Source organism: Exophiala aquamarina (assembly GCF_000709125.1).
Source record: "Exophiala aquamarina CBS 119918 chromosome Unknown aczIA-supercont1.4, whole genome shotgun sequence".
Lineage (NCBI taxonomy): Eukaryota > Fungi > Ascomycota > Eurotiomycetes > Chaetothyriales > Herpotrichiellaceae > Exophiala > Exophiala aquamarina.
The window spans coordinates 558,420-575,466 of NW_013550584.1; the positions used below are offsets into that span (position 1 = coordinate 558,420).

The 17,047-nt window shown below is 49.8% G+C and overlaps 6 protein-coding genes across 6 annotated transcripts; 3 read left to right on the forward strand and 3 right to left on the reverse strand.

Moving 5' to 3' along the window:
* Positions 1 to 1,944: 1,944 nt before the first annotated feature.
* A1O9_05319 (uncharacterized protein) lies at positions 1,945 to 3,140 on the forward strand (the record flags this gene model as incomplete). The annotated part of the gene is made up of 3 exons (XM_013404538.1): positions 1,945 to 2,570; positions 2,665 to 2,940; positions 3,020 to 3,140. The coding sequence occupies 3 exons, from the start codon at positions 1,945 to 1,947 to the stop codon at positions 3,138 to 3,140; spliced, it is 1,023 nt and encodes a 340-aa protein (XP_013259992.1).
* A 2,541-nt stretch (positions 3,141 to 5,681) lies between these two features.
* A1O9_05320 (uncharacterized protein) lies at positions 5,682 to 7,307 on the forward strand (the record flags this gene model as incomplete). Its single annotated transcript, XM_013404539.1, has 1 exon — positions 5,682 to 7,307. A coding segment is annotated over one exon (1,626 nt), but the record flags the coding sequence as incomplete, so codon positions are not given.
* Positions 7,308 to 8,197: 890 nt separating this feature from the next.
* Positions 8,198 to 9,492, forward strand: A1O9_05321 (L-iditol 2-dehydrogenase; the record flags this gene model as incomplete). The annotated part of the gene is made up of 2 exons (XM_013404540.1): positions 8,198 to 8,341; positions 8,497 to 9,492. 2 exons carry the CDS (start codon positions 8,198 to 8,200, stop codon positions 9,490 to 9,492), a joined length of 1,140 nt encoding a protein of 379 aa, XP_013259994.1.
* Positions 9,493 to 9,689: 197 nt separating this feature from the next.
* On the reverse strand, positions 9,690 to 11,437 carry A1O9_05322 (cysteine desulfurase; the record flags this gene model as incomplete). Its single annotated transcript, XM_013404541.1, has 2 exons — positions 9,690 to 10,112; positions 10,313 to 11,437. The coding sequence occupies 2 exons, from the start codon at positions 11,435 to 11,437 to the stop codon at positions 9,690 to 9,692; spliced, it is 1,548 nt and encodes a 515-aa protein (XP_013259995.1).
* A 328-nt stretch (positions 11,438 to 11,765) lies between these two features.
* On the reverse strand, positions 11,766 to 14,642 carry A1O9_05323 (uncharacterized protein; the record flags this gene model as incomplete). Its single annotated transcript, XM_013404542.1, has 3 exons — positions 11,766 to 13,369; positions 13,483 to 13,774; positions 13,836 to 14,642. The coding sequence occupies 3 exons, from the start codon at positions 14,640 to 14,642 to the stop codon at positions 11,766 to 11,768; spliced, it is 2,703 nt and encodes a 900-aa protein (XP_013259996.1).
* A 1,378-nt stretch (positions 14,643 to 16,020) lies between these two features.
* On the reverse strand, positions 16,021 to 16,923 carry A1O9_05324 (uncharacterized protein; the record flags this gene model as incomplete). Its single annotated transcript, XM_013404543.1, has 3 exons — positions 16,021 to 16,230; positions 16,359 to 16,578; positions 16,670 to 16,923. The coding sequence occupies 3 exons, from the start codon at positions 16,921 to 16,923 to the stop codon at positions 16,021 to 16,023; spliced, it is 684 nt and encodes a 227-aa protein (XP_013259997.1).
* Positions 16,924 to 17,047: the final 124 nt, after the last annotated feature.

Sequence of the window (17,047 nt, forward strand, 5' to 3'; positions counted from 1 at the left end):
ATAATATATCAGTTGAATCTCGGACTGATTTGGCTACCCGTCCAGGAATACCGACGATGTGTCTTCCAGCGGATGGTAGGCTATCGCTTATATCATTTCCTGCCAGGTGGACCCCTCAGTCTCGCAACTCGTTCAAAAAATGTACGAGTATCCGGTTTATCATCCCTTCGCATTGCACCGACTCTGACGTGGGCACAGTCCTCACAACTATATGCCTGCCTCTTTTTGCAGTCGAATTTCAGAATTCGATCGTTTTTACAGAAGGCCGCGCGACCTGGGTCTGGGTCCAATATCTTCTAGAAGACGAGGCCTGTTGTTCTCCCTTACACTATTTCAAGAGGTAGAAATCTCCTTGCTAACACACCTTTCTAGTTTTCAACTGCAATGTTGCTATTTCACTGGCCATTGAGGGGCTTTCCCAGCCACAATCAGAGATCAGCAAGGAAGCGTTACATCGGATATCGGGTACCTATCACCTAATCACCGACAGACTCTCAAGCAATGAAGCGCTCTCAGATTCAACTTTGGCTGTGGTTTTGGGATTGGTCCATTATGAATGTATAAATGGTCACGTTCAAAGAGGGATCGTTCACTTCAAAGGACTCGAAAAGCTGGTCCAGCTACGAGGTGGGATAAGTCAGCTTCAGAGCAATCCCGCTTTAGCCCATAAGATCTACAAGTGAAACACCATTTTGACCTTCTTCCCAGCTATGCGTTGTTTCCTAACATATTGAGGAGCCGATATCGAGTTCGCTCTTTTACTGGGCTCTGACCCGTGGTATGATTCAAAGGATGTTCCTGGACATGAGATGATCTCCGATTTTCGTCAACAGTATCTGCAGGAGTGCCCAGGTCAAGATCAACTAGCTTTCAGTCAATTAAGTATTCGCTTCGAAAATGTTCTACTAGATGCTTCAGGCCTTGCTTGGCGGCTCAACTCAACAGCATTAAATCCCGGAAAAATCGATGGAAACTATTTTCATCAGGCGATAATACTTCTTGGCTATCGTATTATTCATCTGGGCCCTTTGGTAGGCTCCAAGTTTGCCAGCAAGCTGGAAACCAATTTGCACCTTGGTCTAACTACTTTCATTGCGACGTTTTTTATTGGTGTTACAGGCAGAGACGCAGAATTTAGTTTGCTTGCCGGCCTCCTTGGTCAGGCCGCACACGAAAGTCATACTGAAACTAAAGTGAATCAGGAAATCCTGCTATGGACCTTGTTGATGGCCAAGACTGTCGTATTTGGTGAATCAGATGACCACTGGCTAATACCCCGAATAGTGGGGTTGATATCAGAGCTTGGGCTTCAGGATCTGGAAATGTTCGGCCGAACAATTCACAGGTATCCCTGGGTCGACGCTCTTCATAACAAACCAGTCGAAGCAGTATGGCAAAAATCAGGGCAAATCTAATCTCCAAGGCTTGGATTCGATATACATAGATAGCCACCACTGGTGGAATGGCTCATTCCACCTTATTTGTGGGTCTACGTTACATATTATCCCATAATAGGCAACCACTCTCCTATTGGACAGCATGACCTGGCGAGCTTGAGCTGGCAAAGCGTTCACCACATAAAATCTAGTTCGCCGGAGCAACACATTCGGCCGAAGACGGTGGACGGGAATGTTGCTTTCACAATGTACCCAATTCAGTAACCACTCTTCAATTGGACAAGAACTTTAGTGGCTCCTTGATATGGATCTAGGACTATTGCCAAATCATAGTAAGTCCTACATTGTAAGGTGCACACCTATACCTTGGCTCAAAAGCATTTCCCTATTTGAGTTCGAGGATCCTGCGAGTAGCTTACCTCCGAAGTATAAGACGAAGTGATATCTCGAACTTCCAGCAGAAAGGATTGAATTGAAAAGACACCCCACGGATTCGATTCCAATCTGCGGACCAACAGCAAGTATACTCTATCTTTTACGTTGCGCCATGGCCTCTACCGAAGAGCTAGGTTCATCCATCTTCACACCTCAATTCATCGCCGAGCAAACAAGGGAGCTCCCAATCTTAGCCACGACCAAGACTTGCTCTGGAGCAACCTACATTGTGACAGGGGCTAATGTCGGCCTCGGGTTTGAGACGGCTAAGCATCTAGTCCAGCTTGGGGCTGCTAAAGTCATTCTGGCTGTCCGTGATGTTCAGGCAGGCGAAAATGCCAAAGCAGAGATTGAGAAAGAGACTGGAAAGAACAATGTCTTAGAGGTCTGGGCAATCGACCTGGCAAGCTTCGTCTCCATTAAAGCATTTGCAGCAAAAGCTCAGAGGAGTTTAGAGCGTATTGATGCCCTAGTTTGCAATGCGGCTGTGGCGTTGGAGAAATGGAGCACGGCTGAAGGCCATGAGACGACTATCACCGTCAACGTCCTGGGGACACTGCTCTTGGGCGTTCTCCTCGTCCCCAAGCTGGGGGAAAGTGGCCGATGTTTCAAGTTTCTGGGGCATCTCGTCTTCGTGTCAAGTGAGGCAAGCTGGACGGTGCAGCAACAATTTGACAGAATCAGGGATAGTCCATTGGCTAAACTTAACGATGAGACAATTCAAGGGATGGAACAGAGGTAAGCTGCACATTATTCATTTCCGGAGCACTTTATGCTCATTCTTGAAGATGATTCCTATGCCAATGGATTAACTCTGTCCTCTCTCGTATAGATATCCACTTTCCAAACTCATCCAGGTTTTCACGGTGCGCCATCTGGCAGGCCTGCTCCCCCTTTCAAAGACCGGTGTGGTCATAAATTTCGTCAATCCAGGTTTCTGCAAAACCGATATTGCCCGCAATTATACTGGAGAGTTTCGCTCGTTCGTCGACTCGGCTCAAGAGCAGTACGGTCGGACCGCCGAGATGGGCAGCCGTCCCATCTTGCACGCCATAGTCGCGGGCAAGGAGAGCCACGGCCGATATCTAACTGGATGCGAGATTCGAGAGTATGTTTAATCCTGCTCTAAACCCAGTTTCATTCGAAAGTGATGAATGGTGCCCTTTTTTTTCTAACTTCAAATTTAGTAACGAAGTTCCAGATTGGGTTACAAACGAAGATGGCAAACAAGCAGAGAAGCATGTGTGGGAAGATGTCTTCAAGGTGCTGAACGACGCTACCTCTGGCGCTCTTAGTAGCATCCTCTGAACCTCGCGAACTTTAATCGACAGTCCAAGGAGATTGTAGCCTTCTTTGGTAAAGAGGACTTCAATCCGTATATTTTAGTAGATAGATGCAAGACGCCCGATTAGCGTCACACAGCCCTATTCAATGAGTTGAAATGCATCTTCTCAACCAGTGGTCATACACGGTAAAGAATGGAGTGTGAAGTGTGATCTTATCCCCGCTCACTTCTCCGTGAGTTCAAGATAAATTCATGTCCTCTGTTCCCCGAACCTTTAGCTTACTACCATCTTCGTTCAGGAAAGAGAGATAGGCCGCATTGATCTGGCATATAACAGCGCGTCTACCAGCAGAACGACACCATGGCATGAACTCCTGCATATTTGGCTGTGGGGGTTACTCCGACGAGCCCATCCGCATATCGACTCACAACTCAAAATGTCCCAACGCAAATTGGCCAACCTTGCGCGCCCCACTGCACTCCGATATCTTGATGCCTCAGTTTTTGATTTCCTCAACCAGGAACTCACGTCTCTTCGATTCCTGGCGATGTTCATACTCTTCGTACGCTGAATAACTTCACTGGTTCAAATGGTCTATAGCAAGCGGGATGGTGCATCGAGCGTTTCTCGAATTTATTCTGGAAATTCGCAAAAGCAGTAATTGGCATGATCGTACAGAAATGCTTTAATTTGCTGGACTTCTTCATGTACACGACCTGATCTTCGAGAGAGGTGTTTGTGTAGCGTTGTCGCGCGAGACTTGCTTCAATTGCTCCACATTCTGCTTCTTGTTGATGAGGCATTTAGCGGCGGCTAGCCTGTTAATTTCCAATACTTGTGCCCGTTAAATCTCCTCGGAAGGGGCTGCGCGACTGGGCTATCACGGGTTTTAGGAGAGCTGTTGCGAGTCGATCTTCGCATTCGTCCGGATATGGAGATTAGGATGCTGAGCCTAAATCAGACCCTACCTGCTCGCTTATAACATGAGATCGCCTACGTTTCCTAGGACCCTTATATGTAGTATGCAAGCATTTGTTGTTATTACAGACTTTCGAGCCGGAAGCTGGGTTTGACTCGAGGAGATGTCAGGCTGCTTCTTGAGTAGGGAGTGTCGATTTCATAAGGAGTACCGCCAACGAACTCTAGCCTACAACCAGGCTGACCGACTTGTCTTGTAAAATTATCCCCAGCTCGATGGCAAGGTATTGTCAAGGGTGGTGAGCTGTTTGGAATCGAGATAGGAGTTACGTACCGAATGCTCATGCGTCATTATTTACTACTAGTTAGTATAATGCCTTATAGGGTACATTAGGATCACGCTAGACTCAGTAGCGTGACACCAGTAATGCCTACTCCCAATTCAGAAGGTGCGTCTTGGCACAGCGCTGACAGTTCCGACGGTTGAACGCCACTCCGTAATTGCCACAACACCATTTCGGAATACGGATCGACTGCCTGACACCTGACAAGGCCCCAACACCTCACCTAGTTAGTCCTAATGAGTGATGCCGAGTACTAATATTAGTGGTACCGACCTAGGGTATTTTAGGCTCAAGAGTTAAGGATGAGTGCCCTCGAGTACGCCTATCTTCCGGGGTTCTCAGGCCAGGCAACCCCCTCCCCCGGGGCCCCAAAACGCCACAACCCTACTTGGAACAAAATGAGTATGCTCGGTGCTTCAACACTTGAGATAGCCTACCACTGGGATGCCACTACTCGCAGCCAGTCTCATGCATGCCTCCAGGGAGGTGCCTAACATTTCCGATCAGCCTTGACAGGCTGCCTTAGCCCAGATCGACGACTTCCATCTTCTAGAAGGCGCCACGATCGTCAATCTTCTGCAGCACTAGGATAAAGCGTGGTAGACCTGATGTACATACAGTGGACGTCACTTAGAAGGTCTTCCCACAGCAAATAACCCCACCGGGCCAACTCAGCCCGGAGAATATCAAAACCTAGGCCGTACTACGAGTACCTCCACCACAATCTGGCAAACCCTTCCTTTCTTTTCTCGGTCTCGCCTTTTCTTCATTTCCACACAAAAGTCTGAGGACAAACCGAAATGCGTAGTGACTCCCCTAATTCCACATCCTCAGAGCAGAGAAGCAGTACGGTGTAAGTGAGCATGCATTCTCAGGTCGAAAATATCTGGACCACTAATCTCGATCTGGTGCATTGGCAGCTGCTATCTCTGCCGACAACGCAAGACCAAATGTGATCGTATTTTGCCTCGTTGTGGTTTCTGCATCAAGGCCAAGGTTGAGTGTCAATATGTCTCTAAACCCAAAAAAAGGGGCCTTCGCGCCGGCTACGTATCTCAGCTTGAGAGCCGTATAGGTAGGTAATGATATATCTCATCTAACCAGAGGCTATATTGATTGTTTCGGTAGATAGCCTTGAACATGAACTCTCGAACATGAGGAATGTGTCACTACCACGCACTCCTGGCGTCGAGCCCTCGCCTACCAGGCTAGGTATGCCGCTAGATATCTGCTTCCAGGCCGCCGAAGTGCCAAAAATGCTGATAAGTTCGATAGAACGACTAGAGCAAGAAGTCTTGAGCCTGAAGAACAACGCAGTCATTCAATCTCCTCAGACTGGGACTTCTTCAACGGTGGGAGTCTCAACACCCGTCGCAGCACCAACTCCTCTTGTCGATCAACAAACCCCCAACTCATCCATATCACCTTCTATTCCAGGCAATACACCAGCAACTACCAACCCTGATGTCTCCCATTGGCGACGAACTCGAGTACATATTGAAACAAGTGATGCGGTAGCTGACCTGACGAGTCTGCCACGAGAATTCCTCTTCAGCCTTGCCGACCAATTTTTTAAGGAAACCCAGTTTTGGTTCCCTATTGTCAACCGTCAGCACGTCCAAACCGCCCTCGAAGCACTGCCCATGCCTCTAACCCACATCGATGATATCGTCTTGAGAGCCATGATCGCCTTGCAGATAAGTTATTCCAGCCAGGCTATCTGTCTAGGATATCACGGCAGGAATCGACTGTCTCAACACCTCAGATCTCAAGTGTTGAATGAAGCATTATCCAAGGCCACTTTAAGCTCACTTCAATCACTCCTGATCATAGCTATACTTGACTATGGTGCTGACAACATTCCGAGCACGTTCAGCTTGATGTCTGTCTGCCGGCGCATGTGCGAGAACATCGGGCTGTTCCGAAAACTCCTAAGCCAAATGGAACATCAGAGTCCAACACAAATCGGCCCACCTGCCATGGGGATCAATAATACCGGGGAGGAGCTGGCAATTCCAATCACATGGGCCATACTCGCCCTAGATGCAACGTCTACGCTTGGGGTGTCGTGGCGCGATGTTTCAGCCGCCCTAGTCGACCACTTGTCCAGCGTAGCGTACCTCACCGCGCCAGACCTCAAAGACACGTACCGCACACACGCACACCTGGCAGCGATTGCGCTGCAGCCGCTGCACACTTTCATTCACGAGCACGAGCGCTTTCGATACGAAAATGCAGACGCCGAGGCCCTCGCAACATGCGACGAGATCTACCACAACCTAATCAATTATGTGCGGGCGCAGCCCAAATCGAGCTATACGATGCTAGCGGATGGACTGATTGACTTCGACCCTAACCTGTTGCACACGACGGTCCTGTCGCACGCGAGCGTGATTGTGCTGTACCAACGCCTTCTGCGCTTCGAAAACGGCAGCGTCTCGGCCGCTTTCGGGGAGATCCCATTACAGCGGTGCCTGCAAGCATGCGAGGACCTAGTGCAGGCATTCCGGGGCATCAGCGATGCCGATGCCGAACTGAACACTCCGCTACTAGCACACTTGATCTTCGTCGCCGCGAGACTGAAACTCATCGTCTACCGCAACCTAGGACAGATGCGAGAACCCATGTTCGACACGCTAATGCATGCGCTGAATATGTGCGGACGGAGATGGGTTCTGGCACGCCGACTGGACGTCGTCCTGCGAGCTGCCATCGTCCAACTTGACACCAAGGCCATCGTTGACAATGGTGGCGCTGGGAGTGTAAACATGAGTGGAAGTGGTATGAGCACCGGGGCCTCCGCCGCTCTTCCCCTCGCCTTCTGGGACGCGAGGAAGAGCCACCTCGATCTCAGCGAGGAGCTCAAGGAGTGGTGCTCGAGTTACAAGGACTCCTTGTTCATTGGCGCCTTGAACGGCCCGTACTGTAAATGGGGATGATGCGAGATGTTTCCATGTCAAAAGTATGCATTTCAGCAGAGTCCTAGCGTACTACGTTCAAGCGTATGAGTGCGTCAAATCATCATGGCTGAGACTCTAGAATTACTTATTCCCTACTTTCCTTCTCTTGATGCTGTAGCCAGCCACAGTCCCGACTAAACCTCACTATCTTTCCACCGATCTCAGCCTTCAACATCGCCATCTCTCAACCATCCTACTACTGGTGGCTGGTCAGTCACCTTTGGTAGCTTTGCTCGTAGTGCCAAACCACAGCAACCAACCGAAATCCCTCCAGTTCCATCTCTCGAACCACCAAAACAAAATGGACCCGCACACGATCCATCCGTCGGCGAGACTTGGCCCGGACAGCCAACCCGTCATCCCCATTGGACAAGGTGCCACCCCTCTCTCTTATTTAGACGTGGAGCATCGTGATTTGCATTCGAGGGATGTCACCCTGGTATGCAGAGAATGAATAGATCACAGTAATGGTGTGTTCTCTGTACTAGTTGATTGAAAATCCTCACCGCACGAAAAGTAAGCTCTTGATCACCATCGCTGGGCCGGAGCAGATACGATCTTCTCCAACATTCTTCACGCTGAGGGCAGACAGATATAAAAAAGGGAACGACGCATCATCGTATGCCCGACGACTTTGCTAATACTTGAGTAGCCCTTTGTATTCTTTCCCCCCTTTTGCATCATCCGATTTCGTGGGCGAGGTGTCTCGTCTCGTGTCATTCGATCATCGCCTGGACCAACCACATCCAACGAGCACCACAAAGTGAGGTTGATACATAAATACATACCACGACCAACCAAAAACTCTCAACAAAAAACCCCCCCCAAATCCAACCCCTCTATCGTTACCCTCCAAGATGCCAGGCGCAGAAACCACCAATCCGTCCGTATTCCTGTACGGACCCGGCAATGCAAAGATCGAAGACAGGCCAGAGCCGCGGATCACCGATCCGACAGATGCGATCGTGCGGATAAAGTTTGTGGGCGTTTGTGGTAGTGATGTACGGAAGTATATTTCTCGTCGCCCCTTTGCCCGTGAACTTGATGACCCAAATACTCCTGTGAAGGATCTGCTGTCACCTTCCCCGCAAACAAGAAGAAACAAACAAACCAAACCAAACCAAACCAGCCAGCTGACCATCGTGAACTTTCTTAGGTCCACTTCTGGACCGCGGGCGGCGTGAACGGCAAGAACGTCTCATGCACAAACCCGCTGGTGATGGGCCACGAAGCGTCCGGGACGATCCACGCGGTTGGCTCATCCGTCACGCACCTCTCGCCGGGCGACAACGTGGCCATCGAGCCGGGGCAGCCGTGCCGGTGCTGCGAGCGGTGCAAAGAAGGGCTCTACAATCTATGCCCGCGGATGAGATTCGCGGCCTGTCCAGCGACGTCCGACAGGCCCGGCACGGACGGCACGGACGGCACGCTGACGAAGTACTACAAGATCCCGGCGGACTTCTGCTACAAGCTGCCGCCGGGCGTCTCGCTCCAGGAAGGCGTGCTTGCTGAGCCGCTGGCAGTGGCAGCACACGCGGTGCGGATGGTCGACGTGCGGCCGGGCAAGACGCAGAGCGTCGTGGTCTTCGGGTCCGGCACGATTGGGCTGCTGTGCGGCGCGGTGGCGAGGATGTTTGGCGCGAAGAAGATCGTTGCGGTTGACGTGTTGGACCACAAGCTTGAGTTTGCCCGTGGGTTTATCCAAGGGGCGAGGACGTTCAAGCCTGACCTCGGGGCGTCGCCCCAGGAGAACGCACGCCGGCTGATTGAGGTGCATGAGCTGGGATCAGGCGCGGATGCGGTGATTGAGGCGTCGGGCGCGGAGAGCTCCGTTGTCACGGCGGTGCATGTGCTTCGGCCGGGGGGTTCCTGTGTGCAGACGGGGCTGGGGAAGGCGGTCGTCAATTTTCCAATTCTCGCCATGTCCGAGAAGGAGTTGCATGTTCATGGTGCTTTTCGCTATGGGCCCGGCGATTATAAAGTCGCCATGGATGTGCTTGAGGCGGGGAGTATTCCGATCAAGAGTCTGGTTTCGAGGATATTTGACTTCGAACAGGCCACCGACGCATGGGAAGCGACGAGACGAGGACAGGGGATCAAAAATATGATTCGCGGATTTGGGTACAGAGATCCAGCTAGGACACATTTATGATGTGCGTGTTGAGTGGATAGAGAGTGTGATATCTGGTTGTCCCTGTCCTAGACAATGGGTACAGTCTGTCTGGAACATATATCTTCAGAGCAACATGCCATACCATTCATGATATATTAACGACCCTGCTCCGATATCAGGGCATCCGATGAATATAATGTACAATTTGTGGGTAGATCAAAAACACAGCAGGCGCATTAATGCTGGCTCCACTCAATGGTGTTCAAATCAACACCTTCCTGTACAAGCTCCCAAAGAGGACTGAGCTCTCTCAAGAATGTAACACGTTCCTGAACAGCCTTCAGAACATAGTCAATCTCGCTGGTGGTCGTGAATCGTCCAATACCAAACCGTATGCTGCTATGGGCACTCTCGTCACTGTTTCCTAAAGCTCGTAAAACGTAGCTCGGTTCCAGGGACGCAGATGTACAAGCACTGCCTGAAGACAGAGCAATGTCTTTTAAAGCCATGAGAAGCGATTCACCTTCCACATAGGCGAACGAAACATTCACGCAGCCAGGATATCGCTTTTCAGCATCGCCGTTTTGAGAGGTGTGCTCCAACGACAGGAGGCCATTGAGCAATCGATCCGAGAGTGACTTGATTCTCTTCGAATCATACTGTAAGAGAATGGTCAGGAAAAGATACGAAAAACATTATCAGCGGGAAAGACGCAGGTTGAGGGTCAAGATCATAACCCCTGCTATGCAAATCAAGGTGTCGGTCAAGAGCACTCAGAAAGCAATGGATGAAGATTAAAGCGTAAAATCATAGGCCGAATGACAAAAAGTTTGGGATTGAGCACGGGGGATAAGCTTACCTCCATCTCATTCTTCGCAATACGGCAGGCCTCGCCGAAACCCACCACGAGGTGAGGTGCGAGAGTGCCACTGCGAAGCCCTCTCTCCTGACCTCCTCCGCTGATAATAGGGTCTAACCTGACACGAGGACGTCTCCTCACGTAACAGGCACCAATACCCTTTGGACCATAGATTTTATGGCTGGAAATCGACATCAGGTCAACATTCCATTTGTTGACATCGATAGGGATTTTCCCCACTGCTTGGGCGCCGTCTGTGTGGAAATAGACTTTCTTGGAGCGGCAAAGACGACCGATCTCCTCGACGGGCTGTATGACGCCAATTTCATTATTGACAGTCATGATACTGACCAGCGCGGTCTCAGGCTTGATGGCATCCTCGAGTTGCTTGAGGTCAACCAGTCCATTGTTCTGAACGGGCAGGTATGTGACCTCGAAGCCTTCATCTTGGAGATGTCGGCAGGAGTCTAGGACACATTTATGTTCCGTCTGGGTGGTGATGACATGCTTCTTTTTACCAGCTCTTCCGAAAAACCTGGCCACACCCTTGATACTCATGTTGTTGCTTTCAGTGGCGCCGCTCGTGAAGATGATCTCTTTTGGATCCGCCCCAATCAATTTTGCGATATGTTCACGAGCCTGCTCTGTGGCTTTGTCGCTCTCCCAACCATAGGCGTGTGTGCGCGAGTGAGGATTCCCATATAATCCAGTGAGAAAAGGAAGCATTGCGTCGAGGACACGAGGGTCAACGGGAGTAGTGGCTTGTGCGTCTAAATAGATAGGTCGCGTCCCTTGATCCATGATTGTAGCTTGCTTTAGGATCCCGGCTTGAGGACTCATCATCGCATCGCCAGACAATCCAGTCCCTGGGGACTGCACCTGAGAAGGAAGATTGCCTGTTTCCTTAATGAACTTTTTCTGGTCTGCTTTGATGGCCGATTCGACATCGGTGACCTGAGCCTGGGTGGGCTTTGACTCTGAGACATAGTTACGTCGTTGTGGGAGCCGAGAAGAGGCGACAGCCCCAGCTTGGAGATGTCGTAAGGGAAGAACGGTCTGCGACGAAATTCGACGTGCGCAGGCACGGGATGTATGTCGAATGACAGAGGAAGCAGGGCCAGGCATCTTGGGATATGGCCAGACCAGCTGACGAGTGCTCGCTGTACTTCTACTTGAGATGAACCGACGATAAATGGAGTAGAATTGGGATGAACAGAGACGGAGAGACATGGATCGGGAAAAGCGAAAAGGTGGAGGAGGCAAAGATGCAAATGAGTCAATCTGATAAGATTTGAAGTTCGGCCGAGCACGTGACCTAACTCGGTCGTTCCAATTCTACGCAACAGATATACCCGAGATGGATGTTATTACCATTACAACTCCTACCCCCATGACGGATATCCAAACAACATGTAGAGTCGGTCCTGGCTGTGATAACCAAGGAAGCGCTGACTTATCTGATCGCACTTCTCACAACTTGGACTTGGCTCGTTTCTTGCTGCGGATGTCTTCTCTTCCTCCTTGGAGTCTCGATGCCAGTGATCTTCAGCCAATTGAGCATTGCCTCAAGGGCAACCTGTGGCCTTGCATTCACCCCGCCTGGATGATTATCGCCAGCTGGCCCTCTCAAATTGTTCATGCTGTGCCTTGCGTCTGCTTCTGCATTAGGTGTAAAAGTCTGACCGTTCTGCTCGACAACGATGACATATTGACCCGCAAGAATAACGCGATCGTCTGGTCTCAATTCTTCTTCACTTTCATCCTCTTGCAACTTGCCCAGAGGTGTTAGGAAATACTTTGTTCGCTGCTCATGGGGCGTCGCTGCTCTTCCTTCGTCCTCATGGAACATCACTTCCATCACTGACGCCTCCTTCCAAGTCACAGTCTTGACAACCCTTCGTTGTGATTCAATGTAGAGCACATTGTCCCCTCCAACGAACCAAGCTCTATAATCATTCCAAACACCCAAGGGAGTCTCATCCGACCCGATTGGATAGAGGACCTTGGATATTGGCTCATCACCCAATTGGGTGGAGTATTTTTCCATCTTCTGCTTGTTTTCCTCTGCCAGGCGATAGAGCCGCCATACTGATCCCAGTGCGGCGCGCAGCTTATGAATGGTTAGTCGGGTGCGATCATTCATATTCTTCTCTTCGAAATGCTGTTGGACTGTTGTCTCAATTGCATCCATGGTTGCCATCATTTTGCTCAAATCTGATGCAAGGTGCCGAACCAGTTCCCTGCGTGTGATTTTTCGGCCCTCGACCTTGTAAGATACTGCAAGCATCTGTCCATTCAGCGTGGCAACATGATATGTCAATCGACCAGAACCTTTGACCTCTGGCAGGCTGATGCCTTCAGTATTTTTATTCCCGTCGTTCAAAACATCCCTGAGGATACCCATGATTTTAAATTTGGGTTTTGTTGGAAGGATCCCCTTTACTAGGTTGAGGATGGAGTTAACTTCCCAGATTGCACGATACAAAGGCTCGTTGACATGGACCTCTGTGATAAAAAGGTCAAATGATCGTCCTTCGGGAACGGCTTCCGTCAAGGCAAAGCGGCGAGGAACCATTCGAATAATGTTTTCAAGATCCTCAACCGAAACAATATATCTACAGCCATTTGTAAATATGGCTGTCACCTCGGCTGAGGTGTGTTCAGTGTGAAAGTCAATGGGTGGGATCTCGTTGAATGTCCTTGCTCGACCAGCATATTGCAAGTGGCGGAAAACACTTGAATCCATGTGCCCTTCCTCTGGCCACTTGCTCACCCAGGAAAAGTTATCATTGCCCAGATCTTCAAGAGTGCCCGGCAAAACATAGTCATGCCGCAGCAGCCTCAACAAGAAAAGTCTCCAGATTTCGGGCTGATCAACTATGTGCGGCGAGGGATTGACGAGTGGGCCTTCGAATGCTGTTATGAGTCCGTTCAGGAATATTCTCGAATTTATCGCCATGAGCGGAAGCACTTTAAGGATCAAGAGTTCCAAGTGATGGCGTTCTGCTCGAATTCTATAGGTAACCTCTAGAAATTCTGAAAGCTCTTGCAGATCATCTGGCCGGATGCAGGCAAATTTAGCATAAAGCGGACATTGAGTTCTTTGAGAGGCATAGGAGCACATGTTGTTCTATCATCAATGCAAAACTGGGACTAGCGGGGCTGCTTACCATCATTCAACAGTGACAAGAGGAGCACAAGCATTTGCAGGAACCTCGGGCGGATAAGCTGTTGCTCCTTCTTGTTATAAGATGCGAGCGAGTTGAAATATGCAGCGCTAAGTGAGATGATGTTCTTGATTCCGCTACTAGTTGTCAAGGTTTGGAACATTGTACCATGATCGACACCATATCGAGTATTCTTGGACGAAATTATGTGCCGCCTAGTAGCCATACGGAACAAGATAGGGCTTCTGATGCAAAGCCGCCGGGCATCCTCAATCATCTGGTCGAGCAGTTTGATCTAAGTTCGTCATAAGTCCATACTCTCAAAATCCAAATTGCAAGAAAGAGAGTAGACTCACGGTCTCACCGCAAGGCAAATTTGCACCACCACGTTGAATAATTTGTCGATAATTGAGTATCACGGCCATCAAACTGGACTGGTCGACTTCAATCAGGAGGCCTTCGAGATCCCAATTTTCTCCAGACAGGGCATTCACAATACTAACATTCTCGCTATCGATAGTCACAATTCGGTCTGATGCTGTTCGAACCGCTAAAGCCTTGTGGGAAGTCGGCGAGGTAGATTCAACGAATGGTCCGGTGGCATTGAGGCGTTGACGAGCCGAAGCGACAACTGTGGGGGTGTTATCCGTAAAGATAATGCTCATTGATTTATCAACCTCGAAATTCTTCAGCAGCGCACCGGCAGTGTTGACCCTCCAAGAAGCGTCCTTTTGATCAGGCTCCGATCTTGACATTGAAATTTGTTCCATCTGATTGACTTGAGGAGTGTCAGCGCCAACCAGGAGAGTGATACCGATCTTTGGTCTGATAGCTCCGTCAACCACCTCTGCAAGTCGGATGCCATCTTTGAAGCTTGCACGAAGATTTCCCCTGAACGTCTTTTCAAACGCCTTGACGAGGATGTCATAGCCCTCAAAGGGTGAATAGTGTCCAGATAGCCGCTCCAGAAGATCATCCTGCTGATCCTGGATGCCATTCTGGACCGCATTAAACTCAAGGGATGAGATATCTGTTATCCGATTCCTCGGCTCAACATAGCCATGCCCATGAGTGTCAAGGCCTACTCCCTGGGTGACCAAACTAGCTGGCCTGTCACCTGGTGTTCTGGCCACCGGCATTGGAATATAGTTGGCCCTTTCCATGATGCAGCACAATGGTCGTAAACAGGAAGCCTGATCAACTTCCAACTGGCTCGCCAAAAGTCTGGGGCAATTGATCAAGCGAAACAAGAAAAGGAAATCGAACGCAAGGCAATTGAATTATTTATAGGTAGGAAAGAAGATTGGTAGTCTATACAGAGCAGAGATGCACCTGCGTCACCTGCAGAGCCTACCTGCATGCATCAACCGTAGCCTGAACCAAGGTCCCGCGGCTCGCCACATGTTTGTTCTTTCCACGAGAAAGGAAGGCGAGAAAACAGGAACGAAGAGTGGTGATTCGGACTTGAAGGCGTGCTTTGTGCATCCGACGCCTCGAAAACATATCACAAGGTCTTTATTCGACGGAAATTTCCAATACTTGCCGAGTTGAGAGCGAAATGTAGCGGACATGCAGATTGTGATGGTGCAGGGTTGCCTTGCGCCCGAGTATAGAATATGCCCACAACCGCCTCCTGCTTGGACTCGACGGCCCCCAGGAGGCTAGACGCATGCATCCTCGCAGTGCTAAGCCCGAAGATTAGTGTCACGGCAGTTTCAATAGTGGAAAGAGGCGCCGCAGGCCCCAAACCATGAAGGAACACGTAATATGTATGTATGTCGTCCGTGGTGGAAGTACCCTTGAAAAAAGCGAACCTACATTCGAGAGGGCAAAATACCCTGTCAAAGCGTCTAGCTATTGCATGACGGAAAGGAACACTCGAGGTTTTAGCTGTCCAGGAAGTCACAACGCAAACAGAACTGATGTACGAGAGACACGTGCGAGCAAAGAGCTCGGAGGAGCATGCAGTTGAGGCTGCTTCCCGAACCAGAGCGTTTCAGCCTTGTCAGACTGCAGGGCGCTGTTGGGCAGCAATTCGAGCTTCTGAAAAGTCCAGCCGGAGGAGAAAGCCTGTGTGGCACATCAGGCAAACGAAACGGCCAAGGCACGGGCTCACCAGTTGAAGGCTGCGTGCAAGAGGCTCGGAGGTGGCTGATATTACAACATACAGCTGGGGTTCAAATTCATTTCGGCATACCTTCCCCATGTTGGCCATGTTTCATCTTTTGTACATCCCAAGGTCTTTCTTGATGAAAGAGAGCTGCACATTGACGGATCTTTCCAGATAAAGTGGTGGTATTTGGAAGAATTCAATTATGATAATCTCTTACATCGCTCAACTTATATAGACGACCCATAAATGTTGGCTTCGATCGATGACAGACATTTACAGTCAGAACCACCGCAGATACTGGGCATTTCCAAGTATTTTAAGATCTGCCCAATGGCAAGGATGATTACTTCAGATCAGACCCAGAGAATCGCGCCATTGTAGACAAATCATCGACTTGGGCTCCCAGAGCCATAGGATGGTAGCATCGATCAGCTATCAGGAGAAGGTGGAACAAAGTGGATAGCACCACAGACATTCTCAACGACATCGTTGCCTAAGGGTGCGAGGACGTTGTCGACCCAAGAGGTCGGGCTCGTTACCCAGTTTCCTGGAGGGTAGAAATTGCACACGGTGAAGTAGCCTTGGATACCGTCGTCCGTTAAGCGTCCACTTGTTCCACAGCCCACGGTTGCCGTATCCTGAGGAGATTTCAAAATTCATGTCAGTTCAAGGTCCAATTGTAATCTTCTCTTCCCGATAACAAGCCAGCTCTCCTGTGCCATGTTGTCTGGAAAGAGAGGACATGAACAGGGAGACGAGGCCTTACCTTCCAAATGACCTGTGTCAGATGTCCATAAACACCTCCCGGGATCGCTGGAGGGGGAGAAAATTCACCGTCGGTGAGCAGGCTTGCCTCACCATAAGCATCGTAGTTTCGAAACTCGCCATTGTACCAAGAATCTATAGCAGCCTGGTTCGTAAGACGCGGGTCGGACGGATCGCTAGAGTACCAAGCGTATTGATTTTGGCCCCAGCCGGTACCTGCACTATACTTGTTGATTGCCACGTTAGATTTCAGGAAAATTATCAAAATAGATCATGAACAGAGCTGGATTTTTCGTAATGACAGCGACTCACTTGTCATGGACCAGTACTGGGCCGTTGTCCGTTGTATACTGTGCAGCAGTGGCGAGGGTTTGGTTCCAGGCCAGATCGGCCACAGAGTGATTGGCCCGGTGAACGTTCAACACGCCGAGCATGATGTCTATGTAGTATTGGTAAGGGCAGTTGTCAGCATCTTGACGCTCAGAAATCTTCATGGGTTCCAGAGCAGGTGCAGCTGCGACAAGTGTGATTGCGCCCAACGTCGAAAAGAGATAGGAGGTCTTCATATCTAATACTGATGTCTTTCTGGTGAGGCGAAAAGTCTTGGGGAATTGTTGCGTTGTGAGAGAGAAGTAAGTTATTGTCGTTCTGCTAACGTGTGAAAATTATCGCCTCCCTGAGGCACTCATA